This window comes from Microcaecilia unicolor, chromosome 2, assembly GCF_901765095.1.
Source record: "Microcaecilia unicolor chromosome 2, aMicUni1.1, whole genome shotgun sequence".
NCBI lineage: Eukaryota > Metazoa > Chordata > Amphibia > Gymnophiona > Siphonopidae > Microcaecilia > Microcaecilia unicolor.
Genome location: NC_044032.1, coordinates 647,430,490 through 647,451,353, shown reverse-complemented (window position 1 = coordinate 647,451,353; position 20,864 = coordinate 647,430,490). Strand labels below are relative to the sequence as shown.

At 41.8% G+C, this 20,864-nt stretch overlaps 1 protein-coding gene across 1 annotated transcript in view; it reads left to right on the top strand.

Moving 5' to 3' along the window:
* FAT4 (FAT atypical cadherin 4) overlaps positions 1-20,864 on the top strand; it is a 399,251-nt gene that overhangs the window by 269,635 nt on the left and 108,752 nt on the right. The window contains exons 5-6 of the mRNA XM_030191762.1: positions 2,471-3,393; positions 7,423-7,597. Of these exons, the coding sequence (XP_030047622.1) occupies positions 2,471-3,393; positions 7,423-7,597 (1,098 nt within the window). The remainder of the gene's footprint in view (positions 1-2,470; positions 3,394-7,422; positions 7,598-20,864) is intronic.

Sequence of the window (20,864 nt, the reverse complement as noted above, 5' to 3'; positions counted from 1 at the left end):
AGCCCTTGCTCAGTTGATTAAACTACATTTTCTTATGTTGAGCTCAGAGTGTCTGGACCAAGATGTTTATCACAAAGAGGTAACATGATAGATAAATTCTAGTTGGACAATCAGCCCATTTCTGCTTTTTCCGTTATGTTCCTAACCACTGTGAAAGGGGTGTGTGCCAATGCAGCAAGGGGATCATAAACAATGTAAAAAAAAATAAATGTTTTCTAAGGCAGAAGGAGCTCAAGACAAATGAATACGTCACTAAAGCAAGACTATTAAAAGAACATACACCATGTCACTGTTTGCACAAATGGCAAAACGTAAAGCTTCCTTCAATAAAACTGTTCTCATAATTAAGGAATGTTTGATTGAAATGTACTTGCTTCTCACGTACTATGCATGAAACACGTATAACACTTTTAATAATAGCATGTTTCAGTGGAGGGGCATTTTCGAAAGGACGTCCAAGTCATAACATCCCAAACAAATGCCCATCTCGCATGTATTTTTGAACAAGATACAGCCTGTTCGAAAATACATGAGACGGATGTCCACGTGCTGGAAACATCCAGCATAAACATCCGTTTTATAAACTGAAATGTCCAAATTTTGAACTGGAGGTTGGGGGAGGGGGGGAATCAACATGTGCATAGCAGCATTCTTAGAAAATGGCCTCACAGATGCCCATGCAGTGCAGATGGTCAACCTAGTGGTTAGTGCAGTGGACGGTAAACCAAGGGACCCAGGTTCAAATCCCACTTTAACTCTGATTTTGTAAGTGTAAGCCTGCCAGGAACAGAAAAATAGCTATTGCACCTGAATGTACACACTTCAATATCCTTCAGGCTTGCAGATGTCTTATATATTTAGGTACTAAGGTATTTTTCTGTTTCTAGAGAGCTCACAATTACAAAATCAAAGAGTTAAAGTGGGATTACTCTTCAGACCTGCTTCTTGCTCTGTTAAGAATGCCCATAATACCTGAAGCTGTCATAGAGCCTGGTATCCCCTTCTGGTTTCACATTCAAGGGAGGGGGACAGCAACCACTGGGGGATTAAGGAGGTGTTATGCCTTAGTTCCACCAGTGGATAGCTGCTCAATCAGGGCACTTTTCTTAACCTGGATGTTCCTGGACTAAACAAGGATGCCCTTCTTTTTAGACATGGATATTTCCTCCCCTTTGGCTATCAGTTCAGGCCCTCCCTAGTCCCACCCAAAACACACCCAGATCATACCCTCTTGCTATGTGGATGTACTGCAGTGTTAGACATCCCTATTTTCCCTTTGCAAAATCAGGGTTTGGACATTTCAAGCACATGGGTGCCATTTTGGCCTTTTGAGATGTCCATATGCATTGAAAATGAGCACCATAGTAACATGGTATATGATGACAAATAAAGACCAGCATGATCCATCTAGTCTGCAACTCAACTTATATCCATAATAATAACAACATATATGATCTGAACACCCCTTATCCATTCGCAGTCCCAAACAGAAGTGTTCCAAAACTTGGCAGAGAATGACCAGGATTGGAAAATGTTCTGACGGAGCTAAGTGACGATGATAGATTATCTATAAGCTTGGGTATGGCATAAAGTGAGTCAGATTGTCACCTCACTCCCCCTTCCCCCTAAATCATTTGATTATCTGCTGTACTGTATTCCAGTGTTTCTCAAGGGGGTCTTGAATTTACCTCTAGGCCAGTATTTCCCAAACCTGGTCCTGGAGGCACCCTAGCTAGTCAGGGTTTCAAGATATCCACAATGAATGTTCATGAGAGAGATTAGCATGCAATAAAGGCAGTGCCTGCAGATCTCTCTCATGAATGTTCATTGTGGCTATCCTGAAAACCTGACTAGTTGGGGTTCATAACTACAATAAATATGCATGAGAGAAATTTGCAATTATTGAGCCCATTGCATTCATTCTGTTCCTGAAAACGAGACTGCCTGCCCTAGGGCTATTTAGCAGCTTGAAGAACACTGCTATTTTCCACATATACATTGGCTGCTTTGAGGAAACCAGTTAATTATGTCCATGAATATTTCAGAATATTTTCTATTTCATGGGAATGACATCTAATTAAACATTCTTGGTGAGTATCGGGTGGGGTGGGAAGGTAGCATTTCTTCTTTGTAATTTTCATGGTTTTTGATTTAGTCCTTACAATTTTCGTGATCAGTACAAATGAAAGGCTATATATATATATTAATTTCATGTTCCATATAAAGAATGAACTACAAGGGTTAATACTTTCATGCAAATTGAAATCAAATGTATTCTTTAGCATTTCAGTAAAATATGTATAAAAACAGAGCAGCTACAATTACTTTGGAAATAATAGATTAAAACCCAAGGAAGATATGATAACACTTTGAAAGAAATGCTGTTAATGTGCATTATCAGTTTCTTATAATATTTGAAATTAAAAAAAAAAGATATATTTGATTAACATATTTCTGAATTTTTTTTCAGGGTTGAATTCACAGTTGACTTATAGTATTGCTTCTGGAGATGGCTTAAGTCAGTTTTATATAAACACGAATGGCTTTCTGAGCATAAGGCAGTCCTTGGATCGGGAACGCCAATCCTTTTACAACCTTATTGTTCAGGTTCATGACATGGCTCCTCCTCCAGCTACCAGATACACCAGCACTGCTCAAGTATCCATTATTCTATTGGATGTGAATGATAATCCCCCAAGCTTCATCTCTGCAAAAGTGACCTATATCCAGGAGAACACACCTATAGACACCATTGTATTCAAAGCCCAAGCCACTGATCCAGACAGCGGTCCGAACAGCTACATTGAATATTCCCTTCTGAAACCACTGGGGAACAAATTCAGCATTGGCACTATTAACGGTGAAGTACACCTCACTGGGGAGTTAGACAGAGAAGAGACGTCTAATTATACCTTGACAGTAATAGCCACGGACAAAGGTGAACCCTCGCTTTCTTCATCCATGGATGTAATGATAATAGTCCTTGACGTCAATGATAACAATCCACTCTTCGTACAAACCGAATACCAAGTGGAGATCATTGAAAATACTTTGACTGGGACAGATCTGATCCAAGTGGTTGCCTTGGATGCAGATGAAGGTACAAATGGTTTGATTCGCTATGGCATTCTCAGTGGAAATGATAACCATGAGTTTCGGATTGATTCAGTTACTGGGGTGATATCTATTGCCAAACCTTTGGATCGAGAGACTAAACATTCCTATTCACTGGTTGTCCAGTCAGCTGATCGTGGAAGTAGCCCCCGCACAGATACTGCTACTGTCAGCATCATTCTTCTGGACGTCAATGATTTCATTCCTACATTTGAGCTGTCACCATACTTTGTGAATGTTCCTGAGAATTTAGGGACGCTGCCAGAGGTTATTCTTCAGGTCAGTCATTAAAGTTCCATTTTATTGCACTTTATGAAATCCAGTGTTTATGTTGCTATTTTTCTGTGTATGTGCCAGATGATAATACTATGGATTTATGAAGTATCGATCATCCAGACAGAACTGAGGGTACTCCGCAAGTGCATCTAACGTTTATACCCATCTAGAGAAAAAGATGATAACAACTGACTTGGATGAAAAGATGTGCCCTACACGCAGTTAAGCTGTTATCATCTTCTTTTTAATTTTGTTTATTGATTTTCACAGAAAATTCCATGTCATATTCAGAAATAGGCTCTAAATAATTTTCATGCCTAGCATAAACAAGATATTTATAACTTCAACTTTCTCTTAATTTTGCTAACATAAACTTCTAATCTACCATGACCTACAATCTACTTCCAATGTCCTTTTTAATATTCCTGTGAGATCTTTCCTGCTGTTATATAGCTTCCTATCTCCCCCCCCCTCCCCCTTCCCTCCCACATCCACCCTCCCTTATGTTCTTAGCCGATCAGTTTGTACTGGATTGTCCAAGCAGTTCTGCTACAAGTTCAGGATCCGACCTCTTCCCCCTAAGGGAATAGTTTGCCAGAAGGCAGTCCAAATCCGATAGAAGTCCTTTTCTGTAAATCTTCTTTCACTTTTACAGTCTGCCAATTTCTTTTCAAACTTCATGTAGTCTATCATCAAACCACGCCACTGCTGCAAGGTTGGAGTTTTATTTGTAATCCACTCAGCAAGTATGACTTTTTTTGCAATCATTATGGCTCTATGAGTAAATCCCTTAAACCCTGTCGGAATCGGGCGCACCAGCATGGGTTTTCCAAATAACATCTGTGGTCCCTTCTTATAGGTAGCACCCCACATCTGTGAAATCGACTGGGTAAGTATTGTCCAAAATAAGCTGTTATCATCTTAAAGTTTTTCCTCCTATCCTTTACGATGGAGATTGTTGACTATTTCAGTAACTGCCTTCTACACCAATTCCATCTGGGTATATCCCTCTGAAAGTGCAGGCTCCAGAATTACAGTACTCTAAAAGAGGTCTTACCAGTGGCTTACACAGGGCAATATCATCTCCTTTTTCCTGTTACCTAACCTTCTCTGTTTTCTCCAGTCATCGTTCAGGCTTTGGCCATTACCTTATCTACTCCTTTGGCCACCTTACGATTAGATATGATCGCTTCCAGATTCCACTCTTGTTTTTTGCATGGTCATTCATCAGGCTTTGCTAGATCACTTCTCATGCATGTTTATCCTATCTTTAGCAATGTAGACCATTCTTGTAAGCACTAGATCTAGTTAAAATGAAGAGAGGTAAAAGTCTTGTTTTCTTTGTTAACGTAGCAGGCACCCATTATAAACACCACACAACCATTGCTTCCTATAAATGTCTAATAAAATGAGGTTTGTTTTTTTTTTTTTTTTAAACTTGTGTTCTAGGGTGCAAGTGAGGAAATTTGTGTTATTGGAGAAGGTTGTGATATGTTTTGCATCACTGGGACATTATGGAAGTGTGTATATTTGAAGAGGCTCTTTAGATAGCTGCCATCCTTAATCTCATCACAGATCAAATGCAGTTCTTTGGGAAAATAATCTATCTTCTTCTTACACATTTTCATGTGGCGTCCCAAAAGAATTTATGCTAACTCCTGTTTTATTCAGTGTTTTCTTGGCCCGCTTATTAGCTCTCATTCAAGTACTTGCATTTATGGCTTTTACATGCACAGATGACAATGAAATCCTGACAGCCTTAGACTTGGAAAATATCTACTCTATAATTACACTAAACACTACATTAAACATCATTGTGGTTTGGCTTCTTTAAAAACCTGAAATTTAATCCAGGAAAAGCTAAAGCACTATCCCCCCCTGTTTACAAAGCCGTGCTAGTGGCTGCCAGTGCACTGATGCCATTCACTTTGAATGAGCTGTGTCGGCATTGCTACACAGCAGCTGCTAGCGTGGCTTTTCTAGGAAGAAACAGCATGTGCCCAGAATTTGTATCGCTATTTCTGGGGCTCCAGTATTTTTTTACTTCTTTTCTTAAAAATATTAGGGGTAACTATTGATTCAGATCTTTCATTTCAGTAACATATTTCTATTGAATCTAAGAAATATTTCCTTTTAAACTAAAAACCATTTGTTCTGTGAAATCCTTATTAACCTACAAAATCAGTGAGGACCCTATTGCATTCCTTAGTTGTAATGCGTCTGGACTGTTATAGCTCTTTTTTTAAAGGTGTCAGATTTGGAGATATTAGATAACCGTAAAGACTATTTATGGCACAAAGAAATATGATCATGTGACATTGTTAGGAAAAAGAACACTAATTACCAATCATTCATTGAATCACTTAAAGATCTTGATCTTAATTCATACAGCTTACTATAATGTTTTGACAGGTTTCCTATCTAGAGTCCTGATACTGTATTCGACCCCTCAAACCGTGTGCTTTTCTCGCCAAAATTACTTGGTGGTGCCCTCTTTCAGACTTATTTGCCTGTACATCATTCAAAAGACTATTTTCAGTGTTACTGGACCAACTCTTTGGAATTCTCTATCATTCCATCTGCGACTGGAGTCCTCCTTGGTGGCGGGTCCTGGGCTGAGGCATGGAGGAGACATACCTTTACTTTTCTCTTTCTTCGTGTGTTGGAACTCTTAAATCTTTTCTACTAATACATTTTATTGTAAATCACTATGATGGTATTGCCCTTAGCAGTATATCAAATGTATTTATAGCTTGAAACTTGAAAACTATACTGTACATTCCTCACCTATTTAACAGATGCTCTTTTTCATTAAAATAATCATTTATTTATTTATTTATTTATTGCATTTGTACCCCACATTTTCCCACCTATTTGCAGGCTCAAAGTGGCTTACATAGTACCTTGAGGCGTTAGTTGCCTTCAATGGAAAACATACACAACGTGATGTTATTATCAAAGAGGTTCATTTAAAAGTGAAGGGAGCCTTTTACTAAAGCTTAATGAACACTAACTGAAGTAGCACACACTAAGCTTTAGTAAAAAGTCCCAAAACACGCAGATGAAAATATTTTTTATTTTCTACTGTGTGGCGCTAACCAGGCGGTAATCGGCAGTGTACGCATGTTGACGATTACCACTAAGTCACTAGGTGGTGGTAAGGTCTCAGGCCCAAAATGGACTCCAATTTTTATTTTGCCAAATGTCCATTTTTGGCCCAAAAAGGGCCTTTTATGCAGGTGCGCTGAAAAATGGACCTGCACGCGTCCAATACACACGCCTACAACAGCGCAGGTCATTTTCAGGCGCACCTTAGTAAAAGGACCCCTTAATTCCACAAACTGGGTTTTTTTGGACCTTTGATTGAATTGTCACTAAAATGAATTTCCCTTCGCCAGCTATTGTTGGACTTGCGACATCTGAGGTCCTTTTTCCCCTGTAATTATTTTACAGTAAATTGTTTGGGTTTACTTGTTGTTGAAGTATTCTACTTTCCTTTCTAGAATAGATTGCTATCAGGCGCCTTCTCATAGAATTGTCTTCTAAATGCATACCGTGTTGAAGGGCAGGAGAGTCCTTACTGTTTCAGAAAGTGCAGATGGGTTTAGGGGAAATTAAACACATCTGCACTTATTACATAGCAAAGAGCTTTTATATGCAGTAACTGTTTAGAAATGTTCCCAAACGTTACTGCACATTAAGTACAAAACTTGACTGTACTTTAATGTGAAGGCATCTAAGAATCCAGTTGTTTCTGTCGTACCTCTGAAATTTTTCTGTATATTATTTGCAAAGTATCTTGGCTAAGGCAACAAATAGATCCATAGATTAAACCATCATAAATGTTGTGCACTGCATTCTTTCTCTTATTAATTTAACCTGCATTAGTTGGAAACTGTTGTTCTGATAGAATGCAGTGATTTTGGGTCATGGTCTGTGATATAATAATGTAAAATCTGCCACAGAATGTTATGACATTGAAGCACATAGTAGCTCTTTCTGCTTAATGTACTGTGCTCTTTACTCCTACAGGTAATAGCAAGAGACGATGATCAGGGCGTTAACAGCAGGCTGACATATATTCTAGTTGCTGGCAATGAGGATGGTGCTTTTGCCTTGTCAGCTGCTGGTGAGCTGAGCCTCATCCAGAGCCTTGATCGAGAGACTAAAGAGCAGTACCTCTTACTGATCACAGCTGCTGATGCAGGTAAGGTGTTTATAACACCCATCGGTCCTTTTGCTCGTACATTTGCAGGAGGTGTACTACTTTTGATGATGTACAATATGAAAATATAATCAGCAGCACAGTCTGCAAGGTCTCATGCTGAGTGTGCGGTTGGAAAGAAATCTGGTTTTAATTTATAGCAGAGGGAACCAATATATAAAAGTGAATCCTTCACCGCTGACATTAATTATATTATACAGTGAAGATTTCACTAAGATAGTGGTATTCCAGTCCTGTGGAGCTGTGGGTGACAAGGCTGGCAGCTTTTCAAGAATGAGCCCATCTGCATTATTTCTAAGGATGAATGAGGGAAAGGTTATCTTTTCTCTGGCACAGAGCTTGCATTTTTATTACCTTTGGAAAAAAAAAGCATAATTTTAAAGCTAATTTAACAGTATAAGTTCTGTGTATTATGATCAGAGATTAAAAAAGAAATCTTCATAGTTTACTATAGAACTGTGATCAGGGATTTAAAAAAAAAAATCTCCGTAGTTTTCGAAAGAGAAAAACATCTAAAAAGTGGCATAAAGCAGCATACCAAAACGTACAAATTGGTATTTCTTGATGTTTATACACTATTTTCATAAATAAATAAAAAGTATTGAACTGAAATTGGTATTCTCAAAACCCATTTTCCAGTCATTTTTCTATACAGTTCAGTTACAATGCTTCTGGATTTCAAGGGGGGCATATTAAGGGTGGGATTTGGGTGTTCCTAAGACCTGGACGTTTTTCAGCCATAATGGAACAAAATATCCAGGACTAAAACGAAGACTTTTTGAGCTAGACCTGTTTTACTAACAACTAAACCACAAAAAAGTGCCCTAAATGACTAGATGATCACTAGAGGAATGTAAGAATGACCTCCCCTTATTTCCCCAGTGGTCGCTGACCCCCATCTCACCTCCCCCCCCCCCCCCAAATATGTAAAAGAAACAGTACATAACAGCTTCAGATATTATAGCCAATCCCATTAGAACAGCAAGCAGGTCACTGGAGTAGCCTAGTGGTCAGCGCAGTGCACTGTGGAGAAGGGGGAACCTAGGCCCATATCCCACTGTAACTCTTACACTTGTAGTGGAAGGTGTGAATCCCCCAAAACCCACCAAAAACCTACTGTACCCACATATAGGTGAGATACCTGTAGCCATAAGGGCTGTTGTAGTGGTGTACAATTGGGTACAGTAGGTTTTTGCTGGGTTTTAGAGTGGAAGAGTGGCCTAATGGTTAGTGTAGCAGGCTTTGATCCCAGCATCCTGGGTTCAGTTCCTACTGCAGCTCCTTGTGACCCTGGGCCAGTCACTTAACCCTCCATTGCCTCAGGTACAAAAACCAAGATTGTGGGCCCTCTAGGGACAGAGATAGTACCTGCTTATAATTGGATTGTAAACCACATTGAACATGAACTCTGGGATAATGCGGGATACAAATGTAACAAATAAATAAATAAAAATTATAAATAAATGTAAGGGAGCTTTTAGGTGACGTCCACTGCAGTGCCCCTAGGGTGCTCTGCTGGGATGCCTGTGTGGCCAGTCTACATTCCAATGGCATGATTTTGTACATTTTTCACTTGGATTTTTTTTTAATATATAATTGTTCAAAAAGATAGATGCACAGAATACAACAGCATCTAGCAAATGGCCAGTTTTTTGGGAAAAAGAAAAGATTGACGTTTTTCAGGCCATGTTTGCTACTGGATTTTTAGACGTTTTCTGCAAAACGTCCAAAGTCAGATTTAGATATCATATGGAAAATGCCCCACCAAATCTCTGTTATTTGAATTTCAGTGCTGTTAAATGTGTCTATTTTTGATACTGTTTCATGGTAGTCCTATTATTAGGTTTTAATTTGCTGTTCTCAAGTTTACCTCCTTTCTTTTATTTATGTTTACATTTGGTCATTTTTACTATTATGCTATTAACAAAATCATAAGTTTTGGTAAACTGTACCTGCTGTACACCGTCTTAGGTGAATCTCTTCTTAAGGATAGTTAATAAATCCCAACAAAAAAATAAATACTCGGCAGCATAGAAGTGCACTAACAATGTGGAGGAGTAGCCTAGTGGTTAGAGCACCAATCTTGACATCCAGAGGTACCTAGTTCAAATCCCACTTCTGCTCCTTGTGATCTTGGGGAAGTCACCTAACTCTCCATTGCCTCAGGTGCAAAATTAGATTGTGAGCTCTCCAGAGACAGAGAACTACCCAGTTTACCTGGATGTAACTCATCTTGAGCCAGTACTGAAAATGTTGTGAGCAAAATCAAAAAACAAAATGTACTGCCAACCCCTATCCTCTGTTACCTGCATCTATCTCCTTCTTCCCCACTCCCACCAAGCCCTTCACTCTTCTTCCTCTCCCCCCTCAAAACAGCATTCAGTCCTCTTATTACCCTTCACACCCCTCTTGCATTTTCCCCCTACTCTCTTTACAGCCCTGTCAGTCACCCCTTGTCTTCCGCCCTGCCCACCAAAGCATTTTCCTCCTGTTCCCATTTGAAGCCAAACAGCCACTTTTATCTGTGGACAAAGGGGCAGCAGCTCTGGCACCCCCTTGACTTCAATGGAGGAAGCTTCGCCTACACCTCGATGCCCCTCCAGACAAGTATGTGGCTTCTCTTTATCGAGGCAGGTTTGGTCTCAGCCCTCCCATCAGGAGATTTGTGCTGACACCGATGAGGGGCACCTGGAAATGATGTGTAATTAAACATTTCTCCTCCTACCACCTGAGGAAGGGTGTTGGAGATGAGGAGGATTGGGAAGACGAGCAACTGAGTGGAATAGCTAAAGGAGATACTAAGATTGGGAGAGGCTGAGAGGCAATGGGAAGACACAGAGGACTGGAAGGAGTGAGAGTCAGGCGGAAAAAGGCAGGTCTGTGAAAGGGAATGAGACTAAAGGAGGAGGCAAAAAGAAGGAATGGTATGCTGGGTAAGAGAGAGAGAGAGAGAGAGAGAGAGAGAGAAGAAAGGGTCTGGATGCTAGGAGTAGATGGTAAGGGATAGATAATTAAAGGGTGGTGGGTACGAGCTGGGGAAAAGGTGAGTACAGAATGAGCTAGGGATTGGATGGAAAGAGAGCTAAATGGAAGACTGGGGAAGAAAGACTGAGAAAGCAATGAGAGGGCTGGGGGAGATGAGACTGGGTGATGGAATACTGCTATATAGGTGGAAAAAGAAAGGAGAGAATGGGGGAAATTTAGCTATGGAGAAAATAGATTGGTGACAAGAGACATATACAGAGAAGGAAGGGAAAAAGACAGGAGGAGAAAGAAGAAATGGAAAGGAGACCCTGAAAGAGAAATTACAAGAAGACCAACAGAAAAAAAGTGAAAAAAATGAAACTAGACCAATTCAAATAGCAAAATAAAATGCCCAGACAACAAAGGCAGAAAAATATATTTTCAATTTATAGGGATTAGCCTCTGTCAACTTTGGGAAATGTGCATCTGTTCTGTTTTTCTATTTTGCAAAATACAAGAGGAAAATGCACTTCTATCTCTTTTTTCCAGTATTACACTGCTGATAGAATCTGGCTTCTTAGGAGTCCATTTTAGCTTTTGTCTGCATGTTTGTGGTCCCTTATTCTGTAGTTACTGAGAGTCTGTTCATGTTCTGAATGTGTGACTAAGCTAAATGATTCTACTAGCACGTAGTTACCAATCTAGAACGTAAGAACAAAGGTCTATCAAGCTCACGGTTCTGTTACTAGCAGTGGCCAATCCAGGTCACAAGTACTTGATTCAATACCTAAAAGTAGTACGATTCTATCTTGTGCACCCCCAGAGATAAGCAGAGATTTTCCCCAAGTCTATCTTAATGGGCTTTTCCTCCGAGAATGGTTCTAAACCTTTTTTAAACCCACCTACACTAACTGCTTTTACCACATCCTCTGTTTGTAACTTCCAGAACTTGATTATGCATTTGTGAGGAAAGGTTTCTCCTATTTGTTTTAAATATCCTGCTTTGTAACTTCTGGTGTGCCCCTTAATCTTTGAACTTTCTGAAAGAGTAAACAGTCGGTTTGTATGTTCTGTTTTCCAGCTGTAGGTGTGTTGATGTTCTGGCATCTATTGTAATACTAGCCGTTGAGCCCGTTAAAACGGGCTGGTGGGTCATCGCCCCCTCCGCCCGGCCCGTCTCTTCTCTTCGCTATTCAACTTACATCTCCGCAGCAGGCAAAGATCAGCTGAGCTGCCGTCGGCCTTCCTTCTCTGCCTGTGTCCCGCCCTCGTGAGACGTAACCTCAGCGAGGGCGGGACACAGGCAGGGAAGGAAGGCCAACGGCAGCTCAGCTGATCTCTGCCTGCTGCGGAGATGTAAGTTGAATAGCAAAAAGACGGCCGGGTGGAGGGGTGGCAGCAGCGGCGACTCCGGGGGGGGGGGGGGGTACCAGTGGCAGCAACCTCAGGGGGGGGGGGTAGCGGTGGCGACCTCGGAGGTTCCCTCCCCTTCGCGCAGTTTCCCTCTCTGTCCCGCCCCCCGTCATCACGTATTGACACGTGGGCGGACAGACAGGGAAGTCTCTACTGCGCATTTGCGAGTGAGTACGGTCACTCGCCGTTTATATGTTTGATGTTTCATAGTCTGGGTGATGGTGGTTTGAGCACTGGTTTGCTGTATACTGTAGATTCTAATTGTGTCTTTTTTAGGGTTTTACATCGCTTCACACTATGCTTATTTGTGGAGAGAGTTTGTTGCTGTTGCTAAGGTGACATCAGAATATTTCTTGCATGATGAATAGCAAGGAGAGTCAATCTACCTGGTCACCATCCACTGGTAGGGGAGTTTCAGTGAATGCGGGTTACGTTTAGGGAACTGCATCTGCAATGTTTATACTAAGGTTCTGTCCAAGAAGTAAAGACTCCATAGTTCACGCCTAGATTGGATAACAGAGCTGGTAGTGGGAGGCGGGGCTGGTTGTTGGGAGGCAGGGATAGTACTGGGCAGACTTGTACGGTCTGTGCCCTGAAAAAGACAGGTACAAAATCAAGGTAAGGTATACACAAAAAAGTGGCACATTTCTTGGGCAGACTGGATGGACCGTGCAGGTCTTTTTCTGCCGTCATCTACTATGTTACTTCAAGGGGAAATCTGTAACAGTGCACCTATATTTAGGTGCCAAGAATGTGCAGTAATAACCAACATATATGCACATAAGTGCCAGTTTTCCAGTTACGCACCTGAGTGATTTGTCCCTGCCTTTCTCAGGGCACAGACCGTAGAAGTCCGCCCTGCACCGGTTTTATTCTCCAAATACCGGCGTTGCCACCCAATGTCCACTAAGATTCCATATATCCATTCCTTTTAAACAGGATTCCTTTGTATTTATCTCACGCATGTTTGAATTCTGTTACCGTTTTCATCTTCACCACCTCCCATGGAAGGGCATTCAACGTATCTACCACCCTTTCCGTGAAAAAATACTTCCTAACATTAGTCCTGAGTCTGCCCCCCTTCAACCTCAATTCATGTCCTCTAGTTCTACCACCTTCCCATCTCTGGAAAAGGTTTGAATGCGGATTAATACCTTTCAAATATTTGAACGTCTGTATCATGTCACCCTGTTTCTCCTTTCCTCCAAGGTATACATGTTTAGGTCGGCAAGTCTCTCCTTGTACGGTTTGCAACGCAAATCCCATACCATTTTCATAGCTTTTCTTGCACTGCTTCCAGTCTTTTTACATCTTTAGCCAGCTATAGCCTCCAAAACTGAGCACAATACTCCAAGTGGGGCCTCACCAACGACTTGTAGAGGGGCATCAACACTTCCTTTCTTCTGCTGGTTGACTTTACCTTGGGAGCTGTGAGCTATGCTGGGCATTTTCAGAATTGGTTTGATTGGTAACTGAGGTTACCTGTGTCCTAAAATCTTTCTGATGAAACTGTTGACTCTATTATATCTTTCACTTGTTGAGGGTCTGTCCTCTCTAAACCTTTCTATCCTATTACCTATAACTTACAATTGTTGTTGCATTGTGATTTCATAAATGTATGCTGGTAGTTTCTTATTTGAACTGTGTTGAATTTCTGTGCCAGTGATTTCATATTTTTATGCTGCAGTTGTCTTAAAGGTGCTCTCTAGAACTGTGTTTTGTACCTGTGCCAAGTGACTTAATCCAATTAACTTGGTTACACAAACTTTGGTGACTCTGGTTCTGGTAGCTGTCTTAAAGTTGTGTTTATTAGAATTGGGTTTTGAATCTTCAGTGCCAGAGACCTAATTAAATCAATTTGGTTGCATAGCACCTAGTGACTCATACATTGGGAGGAGGGGCAATTTGTGTACAACAGGGGCATAGCCAGACACCCAATTTTGGGTGGGCCTGGGCCCAAGATGGGTGGGCAGAAGAACCCCACTCCATTCCACATGTGATTTGGTCTCTCCTTCTCTCATCTGCATGTCATATGGTCTCTCAAACATCCCCCCTCTCCCATATACCTTTTAAATAGCAAATTTTCACCAGCAGCAAGCAGCAACTAATGCACACTGTTAATGTTGGCCCCACGGCCTTCCCACTGATGCAAATTCCTGTTTCCGCATAGGCAGGAATATGTCAGAGGGAAGGCTGTGGGGCTGGTGTGAGTCGTATGTATCAGTTGCTTCTCGCTGCAGGCGAAGATCTGCTATTTTTTTTTGTTACATTTGTACCCCGCGCTTTCCCACTCATGGCAGGCTCAATGCGGCGGGCAATGGAGGGTTAAGTGACTTGCCCAGAGTCACAAGGAGCTGCCTGTGCTGGGAATCGAACTCAGTTCCTCAGTTCCCCAGGACCAAAGTCCACCACCCTAACCACTAGGCCACTCCTCCACTATTTACAAGGTATGCATGATGGACAGTTGTTGGGAGTTTTCAGCTGGTGGAGCTTGGGAATCCCTGCTAGCCACATCATAGGTGTGTTGCTACTGGGTGTGCCTGAGCCCAAAGTGGGTGGGCCTGGGCCCACCCAGGCCCACCCTTGGCTACGCCACTGGTGTACAACTGTGTAGAGAACCCCCCCCCCCCCCCCCCCCCCCAAGAACTTTCACTTTACCTTGGGAGCTGTGAGCTATGCTGGGCATTTTCAGAATTGGTTTGATTGGTAACTGAGGTTACCTGTGTCCTAGTCATACCCACCCCTAGGTGAACTCCCTTTATATAGGGCAGTCAAGGGACAAGCATCTTCATTATACCATAATTGGTCAATCTTATACCTTGTTACCCCTAAACTTTTTTTACACTTGTGAATCGCATCATAGTAACATAGTAGATGATGGCAGAAAAAGACCTGCACGGTCCATCCAGTCTGCCCAACAAGATAAACTCATATGTGTATACCTTACCTTGATTTGTACGTGTCTTTTTCAGGGCACAGACCGTATAAGTCTGCCCAGCACTATCCCCACCTCCCAACCACCAGTCCCGCCTCCCACCACTGACTCCGCCACCCAATTTCAGTTAAGCTCCTGAGGATCCATTCCTTCTGCACAGGATTCCTTTATGTATATCCCACACATGTTTGAATTCCGTTACTGTTTTCATCGCCACCACCTCCCGCGGGAGGGCATTCCAAGCATCCACCACTCTCTCTGTGAAAAAATACTTCCTGACATCTTTTTTGTCTGCCCCCCTTCAATCTCATTTCGTGTCCTCTCGTACTACAGCCTTCCCATCTCTGGAAAAGATTTGTTTGCAGATTAATACCTTTCAAATATTTGAACGTATGTATCATATCACCCCTGTTCCTCCTTTCCTCCAGGGTATACATGTTCAGGTCAGCAAGTCTCTCCTCATACGTCTTGGAACGCAAATCCCATACCAATCTCGTAGCTTTTCTTTGCACCGCTTCAATTTTTTTTACATCCTTCGCAAGGTACCTCCTCCAAAACTGAACACAATACTCCAGGTGGAGCCTCACCAACGACTTGTACAGGGGCATCAACACTTCCTTTCTTCTGCTGGTCACACCTCTCTCTATACAGCCTAGCAACCTTCTCGCTACGGCCACCGCCTTGTCACACTGTTTCATCACCTTCTGATCCTCGGATACTATCACCCCAAGATCCCTCTCCCCCTCAGTACATATCAGACTCTCACCGCCTAACACATAAGTCTCTCGTGGGTTTCTACTCTCTAAGTGCATCACTTTGCATTTCTTCGCATTGAATTTTAATTGCCAAACCTCAGACCATTCTTCTAGCTTCCTCAGATCCTTTTTCATGTTTTCCACTTCCTCCCGGGTGTCCAATCTGTTACAAATCTTAGTATCATCCACAAATAGGCAAACTTTACCTTCTAACCCTTCGGCAATGTCACAAATATATTGACCAGAATTGGCCCCAGCACCGATCCCTGAGGCACTCCACTACTCACCTTTCCCTCCTCCGAGCGAACTCCATTTACCACCACCCTCTGTCGTCTGTCCGTCAACCAGTTCCTAATCCAGTTCACCACTTCGGGACCTATCTTCAGCCCATCGAGTTTATTTAAAAGCCTCCTGTGGGGAACCGTGTCAAAAGCTTTGCTAAAATCTAATCAATATGTCCTTTATTCAGTGCAATACATGTTATGCTTTAATCCTAAGGCAAACTATCTGGAGCCTTGGAGCTTGTCCTATCTGTCGCCAATTATCAGCTTGGAAAGATGAGATAAGCTCAAGAAAGAATTAGCTTCAACTAAAAAAGCATCCAGGATTAATCAATTCTCTGCCAATTTACCACCACCACTGCCACAGAGAATGCAACAACAGAGGAATTAGATGGGTCACAGTAGGCTCAGGTAGACTAAGATCTGTGAAACAGAAGCTCTCACCTGCACAACCTTACATAAGTACATAAGTATTGCCATACTGGGAAAGACCAAAGGTCCATCGAGCCCAGCATCCTGTTTCCAACAGTGGCCAATCTTTGCTTTACCCTTCACTACCAATTATAATGTTCTATTTCGTATTGTGTTTATTTATTTATTGCATTTGTATCCCACATTTTCCCACCTTTTTGCGGGCTCAGTTGACATTGTAAATAGTATACCATGCCATACTTTATATTATTTTTGAATATTTTTACCGCTGTAATTATCTATTGCTCATGTTTGATCTATTCTTACTGTACCACCGCCTTGAGTGAATTCCTTCAAAAAGGCGGTAAATAAATCCTAATAAATAAATAAAATAGAAGAATGTAGAGATCCTGTTACTGACATGTGCAGCTCAATTCCGGTCCAGAAATTGTTGCTTAGATACCTCAGATTATCAGTAAAAAAAGAGGATTTGTTTTACTTTAGTGAGTATGCTTATTTTAAAAAAGAAAGAAATAGAGTATTCTTTATGGTTAGTTCATCTGTCAACCACAAGGTATATTATTTATTTATTAGAATTTACTTACTGCCTTTTTGAAGGAATTCGCTCAAGGCAGTTTACAGTAAGAATAAATTAAACATGAGCAATATACAATTACAGGAGTAAAAATATTCAACCATACAAAGTATGGTTGTATACTATTTACAATGTCAACATAATACGTTATAGAACATTTTAATAGCGTAGGATATAAGCAAAGAAGGAGCATATAGCTAGGTAACAGTAAGAGGAGTTAGAAAGTAAGGCGACTAAAGAAAGTTGCACATGAGGTTAGAGAGATGATTACATATTATCTCAGCTAGGGTAAGAGTGGTTCACTTGCAGAATCCTCGAAAGTTATTCCTGATACGGCCTCAATGAGGTTTCTTTGCCATTGTGCTAAAATTTCAGTAATATACTGTCAGTGGAATAAGCTGGGCAGAATGAGGAGGCTTTAGAGTATTATGATGGAGCCCAAACTCCAGATGGCTATCCTGTAACCTGTTCTTGTGAACCTACCAGCAAACACGCAAGCATCCATTTGGAAAGTGTTTTCATGGAGCCTGTATCTTGCACATAAATCATTGTTTTGCTTTAGCCATACCTTCTTTGTAGCAAACCCAATGGGAAAATAGCTTCCCGTGCCCCCCTTCTCTCCATCTGGTTGAGGCTCAGAAAGCTAGATAAACATTAAATTCTGGCAGTTTGACAAGAATCAGAAGTAGGGGCTTTTATCATAAACCTTTGAACATTCTTCCCTAAGAAAATGCTAGCATTCCATCCTTCACCGCCCTTTTATTTATGGGATCTATGGATGGAGAGTCACACATCTGGAAACCTGCTAACTACCCTGGTCTGTAGTCTAAACCATCTTTCTTTATTACATGGTTAGTTTGATTGAAAAAATACATCAGTCCATCAGCATCTTCATAGGAAGACAACAACAGTTCAGTCCATATTAGATCTTCAAACTATAAAAAAAAAATTATTCTTCAGCTAAACCACTCAGCTGTAAACACGGCTATAACTTTCTGATAGAGGATGGCAACAGAATGAGGTATTTGCATACTTTCTCCTCCTTGAAGTGTAGTAGGAGTATCTGTGTCTATCTTAGAGAAAACAGGATTATTTTTGAGGTATAATACACACATTTTTAGACCAAAAGATAACCATTTGAAGAAGTTCAAGTATAGTATATTTGGATAGTCGTTTTTTTTTGTCACGTCAATAAAAAGTGTCACAATCTGTAATGAATCCTCTTTCAACTGAGCTTTTTCACAGTCTGTAATTTTCACTTAAATTGAACTTTTACAAACTAAAACTTCTGAATCTATAATACACTACTTTTTTGAAAAAGAATCCTGTAGAAACACAGCTGCTGAAGATTTTAAGTCCTAGGTAGCTTCCCCATTTTATCTTCCTGGGGGAAATCCTGCACAATGGGGTATTTCATAATGTACTCAGGGTCAGATCCTGTACACGGTGTCTGAAATGGAATAATATGCATAGTGACATAGTAACATAGTAACATAGTAGATGACGGCAGAAAAAGACCTGCACGGTCCATCCAGTCTGCCCAACAAGATAACTCATATTTGCTGCTTTTTGTGTATACCCTACTTTGATTTGTACCTGTGCTCTTCAGGGCACAGACCATATAAGTCTGCCCCGCACTATCCCCGCCTCCCAACCACCAGCCCCACCTCCCAACCACCGGCTCTGGCACAGGCACAGACCGTATAAGTCTGCCCAGCACTATCCTCACCTCCCCAGCCCTGCCTCCCAACCCCGGCTCTGGCACAGACCGTACAAGTCTGTCCAGCACTATCCCCGCCTCCCAACCACCAGCCCCGCCTCCCAATCTTGACTAAGCTCCTGAGGATCCATTCCTTCGGCACAGGATTCCTTTATGCTTATCCCACGCATGTTTGAATTCCGTTACCGTTTTCATTTCCACCACCTCCCGCGGGAGGGCATTCCAAGCATCCACTATTCTATAAGCTGCTTCTACAGTAAGATGCAGTTTATAGAATAGCGCATAGGCCAGGGGAACGCGCATACATTTAGGAGCAGCCATTTACATCACTGAAAACCTGGTATAAATGCTTGCGCCTAAATGTACGCACATTCCCCTGAATTCTATAACTACGCACGTAAATTTAATTGGCGCCCTGACACGTCTACACTCCTCCCATGGCCACGCGCATTGGAATTTACATGCGCCATTTTAGGATATGCCTAAAAAACGCACATAAATTCCAATTATTGCCAATTATGGCCCATTACTCAATTGAGTAGCACGTTTAAATTGGCTGCGCACACAATTTAACGTTCACTACTCACCACCCCTTATTAAGTTTTATATCCCACCATATCCCTTATCTAGGTTCAGAGCAGGTTGCGTAAAAAATAATATACTATAATTATATCTCAACCCAGTCATATGTTTCTAATCTAATTATAACCAAACCAGGCATCAAACAACCATGTTTTGACTCTCTTACACAAAACAAATATATAAAGGTAAGGAATTCCAGATTCAACTGCACATTAATAAGAAGAAACTTGACGCACTCTTTTATGCTTACCGTATTTTTCAGACCATAAGACGCACCTAGGTTTTAGAGGAGGGAAATAGGAAAAAATTTTTTTTCCTTTTTCCCTCCTCTAAAACCTAGGTGCTCCGGTGCGTCTTGTCCGAATCCCTCCCTCCGAGTTCGGGATCGCCGTCAGGGTTACCTCCTCCCCCCCCCCCCCCTGCCCTGTCACCACTTTTCCCCTTACTCACGCGATCTTCCCTGGTGGTCTAGTGACGTCGGGGCAGGAAAGAGCCCCCTCTTTCCTGCCCAGCGCGCTGCTCTCCATCCTCCTGTATGCATTGCTGCCTGACGGTCTCGGCGAGATTCAAAATGGCCACCGAGAATTGAAGTCTCGGCGGCCATTTTGAAACTCGCGGAGACCGTCAGGCTGCATACAGGAGGATGGAGAGCAGCGCGCTGGGCAGGAAAGAGGGGGCTCTTTTCCGACATCACTAGACCACCAGGGAAGATCGTGTGAGTAGGGAGAAGTGGTGATGGGGGAGGGGGAGGAGGTAACCCTGATGGCGATCCCGAACTCGGAGGGCGGGCGGCCTGCCAGCCAGATCTACCTTCGGACTATAAGACGCACCCCCCATTTTCCTCCCAATTTTGGGGGGAAAAAGTGCGTCTTATAGTCCGAAAAATACGGTAATACCTTTAAATGATGGAAAAAGCAGCAACAATCGATCGTGACTTCGAGTTCCAACCTGTGCACCCAATAAACTAATTAAAGAAGGAAAATTATCAGGTACATTTCCATATAGAGTTTTAAATACTAAGCATCACAGCTTAAACTTGATCTTTGACTCCAGTGCAGATCCAGAAACAACGGTGTAACATGGACGGTTTCCTAAAGGACAAGTCCATAAACCGCTACTAAACGGACTTGGAAAACTCCAAAATTCCAGGAATAACATGTATAGAATGTTTGTACGTTTGGGAAGCTTGCCAGGTGCCCTTGGCCTGGATTGGCCGCTGTCGTGGACAGGATGCTGGGCTCGATGGACCCTTGGTCTTTTCCCAGTGTGGCATTACTTATGTACTTATATATATCATCCTGAAACATTTTCTTTCTTACTTCAGACGTTTATTCTTCCTCACCTAGATTTTTGTCCTGTTCTCTATGTGGATCTATCTGTTAGATACCTAAGGAACTTACAGTTAATAAAAACACTGAATCTCGGCTGATTTTTGGTATTTCTAAGGAGGTCTTTTACTAAAGCTTAGCTTGAGTTATCTGCAGCAGGACCCATTTTATTCTTATGGGCCTTGCTGCAGATAACTTAAGCTAAGCTTTAGTAAAAGACCTTCCTAAGTTTACTAGTGTATCTACGTAAGTACATAAGTATTGC